Source organism: Bubalus kerabau, chromosome 1 (genome assembly GCF_029407905.1).
Source record: "Bubalus kerabau isolate K-KA32 ecotype Philippines breed swamp buffalo chromosome 1, PCC_UOA_SB_1v2, whole genome shotgun sequence".
NCBI classification, from domain to species: Eukaryota; Metazoa; Chordata; class Mammalia; order Artiodactyla; family Bovidae; genus Bubalus; species Bubalus kerabau.
Genome location: NC_073624.1, coordinates 188,651,073 through 188,667,049, shown reverse-complemented (window position 1 = coordinate 188,667,049; position 15,977 = coordinate 188,651,073). Strand labels below are relative to the sequence as shown.

At 55.1% G+C, this 15,977-nt stretch overlaps 1 protein-coding gene across 2 annotated transcripts; it reads right to left on the bottom strand.

Annotated features, from left to right (window-relative positions):
* Nucleotides 1-1,963: 1,963 nt before the first annotated feature.
* DAPK3 (death associated protein kinase 3) lies at nucleotides 1,964-15,236 on the bottom strand. 2 transcript variants are annotated; one of them, XM_055547025.1, is made up of 9 exons: nucleotides 15,129-15,236; nucleotides 13,952-14,106; nucleotides 7,786-8,146; nucleotides 7,392-7,521; nucleotides 7,090-7,138; nucleotides 6,425-6,451; nucleotides 5,178-5,330; nucleotides 4,415-4,460; nucleotides 1,964-3,974 (listed from the first exon to the last, which is right to left on the bottom strand). In XM_055547025.1, the coding sequence occupies exons 2-9, from the start codon at nucleotides 14,011-14,013 to the stop codon at nucleotides 3,438-3,440; spliced, it is 1,365 nt and encodes a 454-aa protein (XP_055403000.1). In that variant the 5' UTR covers nucleotides 14,014-14,106; nucleotides 15,129-15,236; the 3' UTR covers nucleotides 1,964-3,437. The 2 variants fall into 2 exon arrangements, with proteins under 2 accessions (XP_055403000.1, XP_055403010.1); XM_055547035.1 differs by lacking the exon at nucleotides 15,129-15,236 and adding an exon at nucleotides 15,047-15,067.
* Nucleotides 15,237-15,977: the final 741 nt, after the last annotated feature.

Sequence of the window (15,977 nt, the reverse complement as noted above, 5' to 3'; positions counted from 1 at the left end):
CCCATGCTCCTTGTAGCACTCAGCACTAACTTGCACTGCCCCTCCAATCACACTCCTGAAAGGGGCTGAGGGCATGGCAGAGGGAAGGGGTTCTGAAAGAGGGGAAGTGAGAGTTGAGTCGCTCAGTGAACCAGTGGGGGTGGGGCGGGGGTGGCTGCCATGCGCCTTCATCAGTGCAAGTCTGCTACCACACACCCAGCACCTTAAAACATGTGTTGTCATCTCACAGTTGTGGGCCGGGAGTCTTGATTGGCCTACCTGGGTCCTCTGCTGAGGGTCCCTCAGGAGGCTGCAATCCAGGTGCCAGCCCAGGCTGGGCTTTATTCAAAGGCTGGACTGGGGAAGGACCCACGGCTAGGACCCCTCACATGGTTGGTGGGCTTCACTGCCTGCTGGCTGTTACTTGCCACATGGGCCTGTCCAACATGTGGACAAATCTCACCACGTCAAAGCCAGCAATGAAGTCAGCTGAAGTCAGTCTGTGCAGCCTACCCACCGATGTGACCTCCAGCACCTCCACAGCATTCTGTCGTCAGAAACTGCCAGGCCAGCCTGTTCTTAAGGGAGTAGGGAGCAGGAGCGGGGGCTCCTTGGGGGCCTGCCTGCCAGACAAGGTGAATCACAGCATGTTAGCCTGCAGGTTCTGCCAAGCGTCAACACTATTAGTAAATGATTGTGGGGGACAGAGACTGGCAGGTGCTTTGTGAACACACAGTGGTTCCCTGTGCCCTTAGCTGACAGATTGAGAAAGCAACTCGAGATGACCTGGGTCAGGGGGCAGAGGTCATCTCAGAGCAAGGACCCTGAAGACACTGGGGAATTTGCCCTCAGCACAGAAGTGCTCTGGATTCTTGAAGGGCAAGTGTGAGTCCAAAGGGGGCTGTGGTTTCTACCCGGAAGCCTTAATCAGAAAGACTGGGAGAGTGAGGCCCCTCCTTTGCCTCCTGTTATCTCCCTGACACAGCCTAACTGCATAAAGGTTGGCTAGCTGAATGCTACTCACTGGTGTCCCGGAGCCTTCAGGGGGCCTCTGGCTCACCCCTCTTGGGGTCTGGAGGCCCTCCAGCACTGCATGGAAGCCTATTTCTTTTCCAGGTGGCACCTGGACAATGGCTTGGTGATCTCACACAGTCACCCACACTGGGCGCCCTTTCCTGCCACAGGCTGACTGCATTTTGCAATGAATCACAGGGGGATGTGCTGTTCAGAGTCCTGTCTCAAAGGGCCACCACCAGGCGCCAGCCGTGGAGGACAATCACAGACCGACTGGAAAAACCTGAGTGGGTTCGACCACGCCACAGGCTGAAATCTACTGAGACTCTGAAAGTGGAAGTTGTTGACCAAAAAGACAGGTAATTTCCTGGTGGTCCAATGGTTAGGGTCCCATGCTTCCACTGCAGGGCACATGGGTCCGATCCTGGCTGGGGAACTAAGATCTCCCATGCTGTGCTTCATGGCCACAAAAAAAGGAACACCCCCAAATAAAAAAAGAAAAATGAATTTTAGAGTCTTCTCAATTTTTCTAAAATTGGTTTAAAACGGGGAATAGCGAGATGCAAGGAACGAGGGAACAGAATGCTGACCAGGCCACTGGGAAGAAGCGGGTCAGAGGGACCCTCTTCGGAACCACATTCCAGACCCAGAGGCTGGGCGACTGGGGGCAGGAATGGCAAAGACACCTCCTTCAGGCACGCCCAGAGCAGGCAGGGGGCCCATGTGACCTGACAGCGTCTCAGGAGGAGCAGAGGGACAGAAAACCCCTCCAAGCCAACTCGTCGCCTGGATGCCTCCAGCTCTTCAGAGACGTCCCCAGCTGAGCCCCAAGATAGGGGCAGCCTCCAAGACCCCCTGGGCCGTGAGGGCCCGCAGCGACAGAGAAAAGAAGACACAAGAGGCAACAGAGGCCGTGGTGCCAGCTAACTGCCAGGCAGGCCACCCCCATCCCAGCCAGAGAAGAGCAGGAGCCATGGAAGTGGATTTTATTTCCTTGAGGCTGGCAGCAGGAACATGCTCAGAGCTGTGTGTGTCACACAACGGTGCTTGTGAGGGGCAGAGTGGGCCCGCCCTGCCCCTTTTTGCCAGCCCCACAGCCAGGCTCCAGTGCCCTCCTCAGCCCCGCAGGGTGTTGTAGCCTGAGCCCTGCCAGGGCCACGGCTGGAGTGCCACCCACCTGCCCACACATTCCTCCCAGCATATGTCCTTGGCTGGCCTCTGTTATGAGGACTCCTCTCGGACTAAGGGCGGGGGGCTGCATAAGGGTCCCTGGATTAACAAAACGGCAGCAGGGAACGCCGCTGGAGCTCAGCATGGCCACAGCTGGAACCCAGGTTTTGCTGAAGCCTGGTTCTTAGGGCACATTCTCTGGACCGCGCTGCAGGGCAGCACCTAGTGGCACAAAGCAGCACTGCCACGGAGACCACTTAGGGCACCTTCTCCAGCAGCTGCACGGAGTGCAGCAAGGTGGGGCAGGCTGTAAGGGACCCTGGGGCTCTCCAGGTAGGGGACGCTGGTAACAAGGGCCCCTAGCAGTTACTCCAGGGCGTCCACTAGAGAGCTGCTGGCCCAAGGGTAGCACTGGAGAAGGGAGTATGATGGGATGGGGATGGGGATGAGGCAGGGTTGGGACCCTGCTGAAGGCTCTAAGCATTGTCAGGGAGCTGGAAAGGAGAGATTCCAAGGCTCTTCATCCCCTTTCCCACGGGAGGCCTGCCTTGGCAAAAAGAGATTCAGCCTTGCAGATACTTCCTTTACCGCACCCGGGCCCTGTGCCCTGCCACCACCACCCCCCGCAATACAACCCCCAGACTGACATCTCCTCGAGGGCTGGGGGCACTGAGAGGGGCTGGGGGATGTGGATCAGAGGCCCTTCCACCACTGACCCTGCACTGAGAGGGGCTGGAGGATCTGGATCAGAGGCCCTTCCACCACTGACTCTGGAGGAGCAGTTTCTCTTCTCCAGAGTGGAGGAGCCATGGTGTCGAGCAGAGGCTCCCCCTCAGTTCTGAGCCCCAGGACATTCACAGACAGCCCCCATGCCCCTGCACCAAGATTCCACACACTTGGCCCAAATGGAGAGCCTGAGGCTGCTGGCCAGGCTCTGAACGTGAAGGCTGCCAGCCCAACCCTGGGCAGGTGTGAGGCGTGTGTGTCCACTGTGGCCAGTTCCATCGTGGATGTGCCGCCCCCTCGCACAGGTCCTGAGGTGATGCTGCCCTGGATGCTCCCGGAGTGGAGCCGCAGGAAGGAGGGAGGGGCTGGGCTGGGGGCAGTAGGGCGGTGCAGAGAAGGCCTCTGGGGCAAAGCCGGGCCAAGCCCTCCCTGGGCCGTGGATTCCTGGGCCCCACGGACCGCATCTGGCCTCCAGCTCCTGGGCACTGTGGGGCCACATCAGGGCGATGGGGCCTGACACGGCCGAGGATGCCGCACCCTGGGCGGCCCTAGCGGAGGCTGCACTCCCCCTCCTGCAGCTTCTCCTGCTCCATGGCGCGTACCAGATCCTGCACGAACCGCATCTCGGAGGCCACCTGCTTGGCCAGCGCCTCGTAGCGGTTCTCCAGGCGGCTAAAGCGGCGCTTGAGCCCACTGGCCCCGAGCAGGGCCCCCTTGGCCTCCTCCTGTGCCTGCCGCTGCAGCGCCTCCGTCTTGTGCAGCTCCTGGCGCAGCCGCCGCAGGTCCTGGCCTAGGCTCTCGTTCTCCTCACGGTACCAGGCCTCCTTCTCCTCGTAGATGGCCGTCAGCGCCTCAAGGTCCTCATGGAACAGGCGTCGGCTGTGCTCCAGCCCGCGCAGGCCCTCCTCGGCCGCTGCCACCTCCTCCAGCACTTTGGAGAAGCGCTCGAAGTTGATGTAGGTGTTGTTGGGGGGCATGCTCGAGTGCGACTTGATGGTGTACTCCTTGAGGCGTGCCGTCTTCAGGCGCCGCCGCTCTGGCTTCCGGCCGCTATCCTCCCGCCGCACATTCCTCCGCCGGATGGCCTGCAGGGGGAGAGGAGCGGAGGAAAGGGAGCCTTGGACTAGGGCCTCAGGGCAGCCCCCGGGCCCACGGCCCTGCCCATCTAAGTACACGTGGTCCTGGCGCTTTCCCGCTCTGATGGTTGAGCTGAGATTTGATGGCAGACCACATGGTCACACCAGAGACCAGAGAGCCAGAAGTATTCACTGACCCTTGACTGAGGCTGCCAAGCCTGACCTCAGCCTGGAGGTGATCCCTTTATGAGAAGTTCTGGGGAGGGCACCCTGCTGTGTGCAGAGGGGGCCATGGACTCCAGCCAACAGTTCAATGAGACAACTCCGACACAACACTGACATACACCCTGTGCCCACAGCACCTAGGCCCACTCCTGTGGGGACCCTCGCCCATGCTGAGGGCTGGTCCCAATGACCATGACCATGTGGGGGCAGCCCCACCACCTCACCTTGATCCAGGAGTGCTCCAGGCTCTGGGCGATGGTCATTCTCCTCCTGGAAGAGCCCCCAGAACTGGTTAGTTGCGTGAGTGCCGCCTTCACCGTCCTCCCCACACAGAGCAGGAAGGGGTGGTCCACGCTCTCCCGGCTGCAGCTCTGGTTCTCAGAGCTGACCTACGGCTGACTCAGGGCACCTCCCCTGGGCCACCACCCTGAAACCTGGTCCCTGAAGTCGCTGTGCAGCCCAGCAGCAAGTTTCTGAAACAACCGTGCCAGTACAGGCACAATTAAGGTCTCCCACTCTGCCTGGCTGGCCACAGGGAGCCCATCAAGGGGCTTGGGGATGACATGGACTCCAGGGTTTCCATGTTGTCTGCTAACAGCATTGACACCTAATGTTGGGGTCTCATAACTCAGACACCCAGAGGAGGAGCCTGGGGAGGACTAGCCCATGGGAGCAACTCTGGGTGAATGAAAGGTCTGTGTTGCCAGCATATTTAGCTTTTTCTAGGGAAAAAACCAAACAGTAATTTAGAATTTTATATGAAACCTCCTATCCTAAACACTGGCAACAAATGAAAAGCTTTGTAAGAAGCAGCTTCGTAAGAGGGCCAGCCTAGGCCTCCCTGTGCTATCTCCGCCCAGAACAGGAGCCACGGCCAACTTCCAGGTACGGGAGTGGCATCTCAGATGGACACATTACTTGTCCTCGGCCACAGCGCCCATTCTGGGGGACTTGCCTGGCCCACCCTGCCCGGCCCAGTGCTCCTACTTGGGGTCTTTGACAAGCAGACGGCGGATGAAGTCCTTCGCCAGCTCGCTGGTGTTGCTGAAGTACTCCTCGTCAAAGTCGTAGTTCACAGCCGAGATGTTGGTCAGGGTCTCCTGCTTAGTTTCACCCAGGAACGGGGACGCGCCACTCAGCCTAGGAGACAGACACCAGGCTCAGGGGGGCCAGACAAGTGTGCGGTCACTCCACGACCAGGCTGCTGCCCAGGCCACCACCCAGCTCCGCTGTGCCCATGGAGGGGGCAGATGGGGAGGGAGGCAGATGCCAGGCCCCCAGTCACCCTGCATAAATGCACCCAGCCACCAACCAGAGGCAGGGAAAATCCACTGCCCAGCAAGTAAGGGGTGCTGAAATGAGTCAGCAAAATCTCTGCAGAACCTCAAAGTATCCCCATAGACTTAGTCTTAGAGGCTTGGTCTCAAAGCCCCTTCCCTGAAGCCCTTAGTAGTTAGAGGCAAAATGGTTAACTGGGGCTGGGGGGGCAGTGCTGGGGGTTCCTGGCCAACACTGCAGACATCAGGTGTCTTTCCAGTGTGCTGTGCTGAGGCCACACCACCACCCTGCATGGATCTGGGTATGTGATGCTATGACTTTTTAGGTGAGAGATATGTATAGCTGGTTTTCACTCCCAACTGCAGGCACACAAAACCCTAAAACTTCCTAAAACCCAAGGCAGGAGCATCTACTGCTATAAAATTTGGTCTTTGTTTCATTTCCTAAAACAACTCCAGAGAATAGAGATAAAAGAAGTGTCTTTTCTTGCTCATGGCAAGCCCCTTCCAGCCACACCTGAATTGGTACCAATGAGGTGTCTGTGGAAAGGCCCTAAGGAGAGGGGTGCCAGTTGAGGAGAGCAGTGGGGTCACAGGGATGGAACTTTCATCCTGCCTCCAACCTCCAGGAAGGGGAGGGGCTGGAGGCTGAGTCCATCTCCAAAGGCCTGTGATTGAATCCACCACACTGAGGAGTTGACAGCCCAAGGACTAGGGGACAACAGTCCCAGCCCAGAGCCTCACGTGGTTACTTCTCATAGTAAGGCCCTGCCTTTGGAACTCTCCTGAACATACTCTATCCTGCACACACTCACGCAGTTATTCATCCATCCAGAGGCCGTGAGCACTGCAACAAGTCAGCGCACTGAGGGTCCTGCATTCCACTTGTGACCCCTGCACAGAAGCCTCCCGACCCTCCTCCTGACCCAGCAAAGCCCCGGGAGGGCAGGTACTCACAGGATGTAGGTGATGACGCCAATGCTCCTGGAGGAAAACATACAGAAGAGATGGGGTCAGCTCAGCTGCAGGCTTAGCACCCCAACCCCCAGAGTCCAAGACTGTCTAGCCAGGTGGGGGGCAGGCCTGTCAGCCCCAGGGACCCTCTCCCTCCAGAGTCTAAAGAGCCCCCACCAAGTCCCACCTTCTGCTCCAAGGGTCTCAGGACTGAACACTGAGGCACCTCTGGCCATGGTGGCCTGTCCAGACTCAAAGTGGCCGGGGTACGGGCAGGGTAGACAGAGCACAAAGGCACCACAGGCCATGCAGATGTGGAGCCTCTTGAGGCCTCTGTGGCTGAGTGCAGACCTGGCAAACTCTTTCTATTAATGTAAAGGGTGAGACAGTGAGTGTTTCAGGCTCGGGCTACAGTCTCTGTCACATACTCATCTGTTTTTGACAACCCTTCGAAGACCTGAGAACCCTTCCTAGCTCACAGGCCTGGATAGATCAGCAACCCCTGTCCTAAGGCAATAGACTGTGTTGCCCCTGCCCCATGGCTCCAAGACCAGGAGGAGGGACTGCATCCCAGCCCGCGGCTGTGACCCGGCAGCTCCCGGGCACAAAAGGAGGCTTCCCTGAGGAGAAGCAACAAGGGCAGCCCTGGGTCCACCACCCTCACTCACCACATGTCTGCCTCCAGACCCAGGGGCTCATAGTTGACAATTTCAGGAGCTGCAGAGACAGGGAGACAGGGTCAGGTGCCGGATGTGCCCAAGGGGGCACCCTGGACATGGCCCAGGGGAGTAGCAGAGCCCACAGACCTGGCTGGCTCTTGGCAGGGAAAGCCAAGGTGGTGATCGCCCCAGGCCTTGAGTCCTCGGTGCCCAGCACTAGGGCACGATGGGAAACCTGAGGCCTGGGGGGCCTGCCTCCCCCTAAGCCAGCTGGAAATGCTCCAGTGCCCCCAGGCCCACCCGTTCCTCACCCACGAACTCCGGGGTCCCAAAGATGTTCTTGAACTCGTTCCCTGCCTCGATCTTATGGGCGATGCCAAAGTCAATGAGCTTGATCCGTGGGTTGGGCACATTCTTGTCCAGGAGCATGATGTTTTCTGGCTGGTTTGGGGAGAAAGGCAGGGGGATGGACAGGGGCCTCTGAGGCTGCTGGCCCCATGTCTCAGGGAACAGCACTGGCCCGGCCCAGTGTGTGGGGTGTGTGTGGGCTGACTCCCCTCCACAGGTCCAGCCCAGAGCCATCCATCTCCTCAATGCCCCCAGCAACGACACCATGGGAGAAGGGAGGTGGACCCTCTCAGCCCTGTCCTCACCCACGCTGGCCAGGCTCCTCCCCAACTCTGTGTTGTGGGCCCAGTGGACTACCTTGAGGTCGAAATGGGCGATGCGCTTGGAGTGCAGATAGTGGACACCGTCCAGGATCTGCTTGAGGAACTGGGTGGCCTCATCCTCGGTCAGTGACTCCTTCTCGGCCAGGAAGTCGAAGAGCTCACCACCTGAGACCAGCTCGAGGATGAGCACCACGTCCGTCCTGTTCTCAAAGATGTCATGCAGTGTGATGATGTTGGGGTGCCGGATCTCCCGCAGGATATTCACCTCCCGCTCGATCTCCTCTCGGCTCACTCCCCGGCGGCTGGACGAGAGGCGGCGCTTCTTGATGAACTTGGCTGCATACTCCTTCCCAGTACCCTTCTGCCGGCACTTCCGCACAATCGCAAACTGTCCGCTGCAGGGACAGAGGGGAGGGGAGGAGGAAGCAGGTGCTGAGAGAGACGCAGGACTCTGGGGACCTGGGCCACTTCCCAGGACAGTGCGTCCCAACCACCTCAAGAATGCACCCCTGGCAGCGGTGCTCCACGTGAGTGCAAACTGGCACTGAACACAGTGGCTGCCCAGAGTGTCTGCAGCAGTGAAAGAACCAACATGGTTCCATGTTTACCAAAATGAAGCTGAACCCTATCACGGCAAGTCAGGTGGAATTTTTTGCAGTCTTGAAAGATGATTCTTTAGGCACTGAGAGGACAGACCCCCATGAAGACCTGCTCAGCGAAGACAGCAGCAGAGGAACACAAGGAATGAGGTTATTTTGGGTACAACACAAAGGTACAGGATTTCCCTGATGGTCCAGTGGTTGAGAATCCGCCTGTCAATACAGGGGTCACAGGTTCAATTACTGGTCCAGGAAGATCCCACATGCCACGGGGCAACTAAGCCCAAGTGCCACAATTACTGAGCCCAGGTGCCCTAGAGCCAGTGCTCCTTAACAAAAGAAGCCACTGCAATGAGAAGCCTATGCACCACAATTAGAGAGTAGCCCCAACTCACCACAACTAAAGAAACCCTGAACAGCAACAAAGACCCAGCTCAGACAAAAATTAGTTAATTAATCAAAAAAAATAAAGGTACATGTTATACCACACATAAGGTATGTTGCCATGTAAGGGGTTGCCACAGGTAAGAGGTCTGAAGGACACATGCCCGGCTGTGAGCAGCAGATATCTCTGAAGAGTGGGACTGAGGGCAGTGAAGAGGGGATTTTTCTTTTTATTAATATTTGCTATGATTCTATATGATTCAACTTTTCACAGCACATTTCATCACAGTTTAAAATCCAAGAAAATATAAAAAGCCACTGAGTTCAAAAGAGCTTCAGAGTGAAAGAAGTTCACAAGTTTCCACAAGAGAGGAGGGAGGATGTGGAGAAACTGGAACCCTGGTGCACGGCTAATGGGAAAGCCAGATGGGGAAGCTGTGGCGAAAACTGTCTGGAGGTTCCTTAAAACCTTAAAAATGGAGTTACCTTCAGACCTAGGAATTCCACTCTACAAAAACTTGTACACAAATGTTCACAGCACCATCATTCACAGCAGTCATAAGGTAGAGACAAATGGCGATCAGGGGATACAGCATACACAAAATGTGGTCCCTCCACACACGGGAGCATTACTCAGTCCTGAAAAGGGGTGAAGCCCTGACACTTGCTACAATGTGGATGGACCCCGAGAATATGATGCCCAGTGAGAGAAACAGATGCAGAAGGACACTCAGTGTATAATCCACTGATGGGAAACACCTAGAACAGGCCAGAGAGTGGGTTTCTGGTTGTCAGGGGCTGAGGAGGCGATGAGGGTGACTGACCAGGGGGATGGAGCTCCTTTTGGGATGATGAAAACGTTCTAAGATTATTTAATGGTGATGGCTGTAAAACTGTGAATATATGGAAGATCATTAAGTTGTACAGTTTAATAAACAGTATGGTGTGTCAATTATATCTCAAGACAACTGTTATTTGAAGAGAAAGAGAGAAACTATTTACTGTCCTTCAGGGAGCTGTCCAATGTCCAAATTCTTTTGCTGTCTAGGAACTTAGCTACATTAACTTGCTTTCACTCAGGAATTGAGTGAAAAAGGCCAGAGGATTAATTATTTTAAGCTTTACAGGCCATATGGTCTCTGTCACAATTTGTGTTTGTTTTTACAACCCTTTAAAAAAGTAAAAAATCATCCTACATTCTTGAGTGGACCATACTGCACTAGGCGAGGGCTGGACGTGGCCCACTGGCTATGGGTCACGCGAAAGTAGAGACTAAGTCTAAGACAGAAGGCACACAACAGACCTCAACCAGGTCCCACCAAGGGTCAAGAGAAAGGGGACAAGGTGACTATGTGACAACTCAGAGAAACGGGACCCAGTGTGTAGAGGAAGGAGTGGCAGAGATGGGCCCTGGGGACAGGGGGATCTCTTCAGTTGGTGATAGCACAGACAGGACAGGCAGAACAAGAGACAGATGAGTGAAGGTGTCTTTGCCCAGCCAGCGGGGTCTTCAGAAAAGCCAAGGGACCCAGTAAGCGGACCTTACTAGGACACTCTGTACCAGCTGCAGCTGGCAAGCATCTAAAGCCGCTGTGTGCGTGAGCATCAAGGCACAAAGGCGCCACAGCGGCTGCTGCAGACATGCTCTATGCCCACTCGGGCAGGCAAGGTCAACATAGGCAGGTGGGAAGTGCAAATGATCTCCAATCAAGGTGAGCTAAATAATGGTCCACGTCTGAATCCCCGGGACCTATGGGCGTGTCACCTCACTGGGCAGAGGGGCTCTGAAGACAGAATTAAGGCCCCTGAGATGGGGACGACCCTGGACTCCCCAGTGGTCCCAGTGTCATCACAGGGTTCTCATAAGAGGGAGGCAGGAGGGTCAGAGGCAGAGAGAGACGGAAGAAGATGTGCTGTTGCCTGTGAGGATGGAGGGAGGGGCCAGGAGCCAGGGATGCGGCGCCTCTAGAAGCTGGAAGAGGCAGGAGCCTCCGGAGGGACCAACCCAGCAGATTCATTTTAGACTCCAGACTCCCAGACCTTGACGTAAAACATGGGTATTCTTCTCAGCCACTAAATTGTGGTAATTTGTTACAGCAGCAACAGGAAACTCATATACTAGTCTAAAAGCCAAGAGCACAGTCAGATGAGAAATGTCATGTCCCTGATCAGGCCTCCCCTCAGTCCCTTAAATCCACCACAATGGTCCCCTGGGTATGTTGTGCTCCTGCCCCCGTCAACATCTTAGCTAACACTTCTCACTCCTGAAATGTCTTTCCTTCTCCCCTCTGCCTACATCAACCAAGCAAATTCCTCCAGGTCCACCTCCCACCTCACAATGACACTCCGACAGTAATGACATCGAATGCCGAGTGTTTGCTGCCTATTGGGAACACTCTAGGCCTGAATGTGTGGCCTAATTCTCAAATACAAGGGTTTCTTCCCCTCTAGTTTTACTCCAAGATGAATCAAAAAACTAACAAAGAGTTCATGGCAGGGGGGAGGTGAAACTTACCTGGTCGTCTAGTGGCTACGACTCTGCACTCCCGATGCAGGGAGCCCTGGTCTAAGAACTAGATCCCACATGCTGCAATGAGGATCAAGGATCCCACGTGCTGCAACTGTAACTAAGACCTGGCAGAGCCAAATAAATAATATATTTTCTTTAAAAAAAAAAAAAAAGAGTTCATGGGAAGGGAAACCAAGACACTATTAATGCTTAATTGCGTCCCCAAAAATCCTAATCCCTAGGACCCCCAAATCTGACTACTGTGATTTAGGGCCTTTGAAGAGGTAATTTAGTAAAAATGAGGTCACTGGTGCACAGCTGTGTCTGACTCGCTGCGACCCCATGGACTGTAGCCTGCCAGGCTCCTCTTGTCCATGCGATTCTCCAGGCAATACTGGAGTGGGTTGTCATTTCCTCCTCCAGGGAATCTTCCCAACCCAGGGATCAAACCTGCATCTCCGGCATTGGCAGGCGCATTCTTTACCACAGAGCCACCAGGGAGCCCGAGGTCACTGGGGTGGATCTTAACCCAACAGGGTTAGGTGTCCTTGTAAGGGAGGAGGTCAGGACACAGACACGCGCAGAGGGAGACCACATGAAGCCACGGGGAGAAGGGGGCATCACATACCAATGAGAAAGCCTCAGACAAGCCAAGCCTGCAGCACCTTGATCCTTGACATCAAGCCTCCAGCAGCCTGAGGTTGACGAATGCAGACACACTCCGTGACACAGAAACCACGCTGGCGTCCACACTGACCAACCGCAGACTAATTTATCTCCCAAGATTGCCCAGGTTAGTTGACTTAGGAGAACCCTCCATACACATCCACACAAAAATACTCACTACCATTTTATTCAGCCCATGACTCCCAGGACAAGGAAACTCGGCTGGGCTTAACTCAAAGCAGAAGCCAGACGCCCACTTCTGGCTCCAGCACACCTGCGCTTTGTGATCAGCAGGACTTAGTCTCAAGGCCTGAGTCCTGCCTGGCCACCTTCAGTCTACATGGCCTTGGGCAAGCTGATTTCCTGTTCTGAGCCTCAGTTTCTTCATCCACAAAATGGGGATGATAATGGTCCTGCCTGGTAGAGCCTTTCACAGATGAATGGGAGTGTAACAAAAAACAGCCCAGGAGTCAGATGGCCAAACAACATCTACAAGTTCTACAGTTGCAGCACAGTATGCACAGTGTTCCATGGCATTAATCCTTCACCTGTGTGTCTCTAAGAATGTTCTGGATCATTACATAGGGCAATGCTGTCCATAATGACAGCCACTGGCCACACGGAAGCTGTCCAACCCATTCAAACTGAGGTGTGCTGTGAGCATACAAGACACACCAGAATTAAAAGGCTTCACATCAAAAACACGTAGTAAACTATTTCATTGAAAAATTTTATGGGAACTTCCCTGGTGGTCCGGTGGCCAGGACTCCACGCTCACAATCCAGGGGGCCTGGGTTCCATCTCTGCTCAGGGAACTAGATCTTGCATGCCACAACTAAAAAAATCCCGAGTGCTGCAACTAAGACCTGGAGCAGCCAAATAAATAAATATTTTTTAAATAATAATAATAATTTTTATAATGAATGACAACCAAAATGGTAACAGTTTGACCTAACAGGTTAAATAAAACACATTATAATAAAATTATTAAAGTTGACAGCTACTAGAGAATTTCAATAAAATTCCTACATGGCTTGCTTTATACAAGTTGCCATACTCTTTTTAATGGCTGCATAATATTCTGTTGACAAAGCAGTGGTGCTGTGACGATCACTGAAAAGGCCCCATCTTCTGCTCACATCAAGTCCTTACAGTGATTCTCCCCATCCCTAAATCTTAGGTCTACGTATATGCTATACCCACAGAATTAACTCCTAGGAGTGAAATTGGTGGGTTAAAGTTTTACTGACTATTGGCCTGCTACTCTCAGCAGAAGGCCCTAACATTTTCAATAATAGAGTCTGAGATTTCCGTGGGGGTGGGGGAGACGGCCTGCATTCCCTGCTGCTCTACCAGAGGAAATTCCTAAAGGAGGGACTTCAGAATCCCAAATGAGCCCCACAGGCTCTCTCAGCAAAAGCCTGATGAATGGCTCAGTTATTTACATTCCCTTCTGGTGACATCATGGGGCCGGCCAAGGCAGCTCCGGGAAGGCCAGCCAGCAACAAACTCACCAAATAAGGGTTGAGGCTCCGCAGAAAAAAGGATGGTAGCTGGCAGGTCTGAGGCGGGAGAGCTCCCAGGGGATGCTCCCAGGCCTGGCCTGGCAGGAAATCAGCTGCCTGGCTGGACTGGGAAACCTCTGCTCTTTCCCACAAGAATGCTAACAATGGGCCAGGGTGTGGGCCCGGACAGGAGGCCCGGGAGGCTCCACTGCCTCCCACAAGAGAGGTTTAAAGACACAGACAGACCTTTACCAACATCTACTGCTCTCATGCCATAGGCCAGGCACTGTCTTAGGTGCTGTTTGGACTCGATCATGTTTATTCCCAAAGGAAGTGCACAGGGGATGTCGGAACAAGAATTCCAGGCCCAGACTGGCTCCCTCCAAAGCCCAAACTCATTCCACAGCACATGATACTGACTCATCCCTGCCTGGGGAGAGCAGGAGAAAGGACAGGAGGAGAGGATATACCCCAGAAGATCCCACAGTAGGTCGGGTCTCCCCGCTCCTCGGGGCCCCATCAGAGGGGACTGCTCACCTTCCCAGCTCCTCTCCCATCTCATAGTGGTCTTCCACATCCTCCTGTCTGAATGTTGACATGGTGGCCGGTCTGCCTTCCAGCGTGTTCCACCAAAGTACAAACCTGGTCAGTGGTCCGGGAATAGTACCTCACGGAGTCCTCTCGCTGTGACCCTGGAGGAGACAGAGAAACAGAAAAGGACTGAGATGCCAGTCATTACTTCTGGGTCAAAAGCTCGATCAGCATCCCCCAAATAGGTTTCAGATCCACCATGCTGAAATTCCACCTTCCCTGTAGAAGGCACTTGCATTTGGTGGGCAAGGCGCTTTCATGTATCATCTCATTTCCATACCACACTGCCCCAGGGGTCAGTGTTAGCCCGGCTTGTGCCACTTACACCCCCGTAACTCCCAGGAGCCATAGATCTGCGGTTCTGCACACAACACCCCAGTCTTTTTCTGCCTCTTCCTTCTAGGCTTCTCCCAATCTCATCCATAGCCCCCAAATTCCTATAAGTTCTCCCACACTCTTCACACCCCCAAACCCTGGGACACCCTGATTCTCTGCCAGATTTACGACACACTCCCATCTCCCTGTCCCTCAGCAAGCTTAACCCCTCCTCTTCCTTACCCACTGCCCCTACATGCCCTCCCCTCCTCGGCTGGTCACTAAAACCCTCTGCAGCGCTGGGCTTACCCCATCTCTTGCCCCCGCCTTCCTGAATCTCACCAGGAACTGGACAATGGCTTCCAAGCTCCTCCAAGGCCCTAACCCATTCTTGCTCCCTCTGACCTCCGCCGTGCTAGCAAAGTTAACTTCCTCCTTCCCCTTCCTCGAAGACATCTCTTTCAAGTTTCAAAGGCCCCAGCCCCAAGCTCCACACCCACAACGGAACCCCGCAAAAGGCCACATCTGAGTCTCCTCCATGATCCTTCGCCTCCAACCTTCTCACAAGCTCCAAGGCAGACCCCTACGGCTTCCTTCAGAGACGCCGCCAAGATTCCCCCAACCCTTAACGTCCCGGCTCCAGCGTCCCAGAGGCCACCACGCCCCTCACAGGCCCCGGCCCAGATCCTTCTCCCGTCCAGTCATCCCACGGATCCCCAAAAGTACCCCCTACTAAGTCTCCCAGGAGCCCCTCCCCCGGCAGCCTCGGACCAAGTCCGCTCCGCACCCTCGACCCCACGCCGCGGACCTGTCCCTCAGCCGCGCTGGCGGGCGCCGCGTCCTCAGGCCCCGCCGCCTCGGCCGCCGCGACGCGCCAACCCTTGCGTCGTCACCGCGCCCGCCAGAGCCCGCCCCCAAGAGGTTGATCCCACCGCCCATTGGTCAGCACACACACCGCTCGTGAATCCCCGCCCACCGCCTCCTTTCAGGCCCCGGCCCACGGGCGTCCGGCCCTCCTCACCAAAATGAGGCCTCACCTTTGGTACAGGCTCGCCTCCCACAGCTGATTGGCTGTAAAGAACGTCGGTCAAATTTACGGAAGTCGGCCTCCTGACTTCCGGTCCCTGGACCGCCCCGCCCCTTCTCCTCTGACCGGGGTCCTGAAGCTGGGCAGTAGGATGCTGAAGTCCTGCATCCCTATTCCTGCCTTTCTTGGGTGTGAAATACGCGAATCCTATTCCCAGCTCTCTCATGACAGCTCCTGAGGCGGACCCTGGGGCTGCTTCAGTCCCAGGCAGTTTTCTCCTCTGTAAAATATTCAGTTCAGTTGCTCAGTCGTGTCCGACTCTTTGCGACCCCATGAATCACAGTACGCCAGGCCTCCCTGTCCATCACCAACTCCCGGAGTTTACTCAAACTCATGTCCATCGAGTCGGTGATGCCATCCAGCCATCTCATCCTGTCGTCCCCTTCTCCTCCTGTCCCCAATCCCTCCCAGCATCAGAGTCTTTTCCAATGAGTCAATTCTTCTCATATGAGGTGGCCAAAGTATTGGAGTTTCAGCTTCAGCATCAGTCCTTCCAATGAACACCCAGGACTGGTCTCCTTTAGAATGGACTGGTTGGATCTCCTTGCAGTCCAAGGGACTCTCAAGAGT

Coding starts and splice junctions, on each gene's coding strand:
- DAPK3 (XM_055547025.1), bottom strand. CDS start 14,013: ATGTCAACATTCAGACAGGAGGATGTGGAAGACCACTATGAGATGGGA. Junction 6,452..7,089: donor GGTCTGGAGGCAGACATGTG/GTGAGTGAGGGT, acceptor GTTTTCCTCCAG/GAGCATTGGCGTCATCACCT. Junction 5,331..6,424: donor GGCGTCATCACCTACATCCT/GTGAGTACCTGC, acceptor TCTGTCTCCTAG/GCTGAGTGGCGCGTCCCCGT.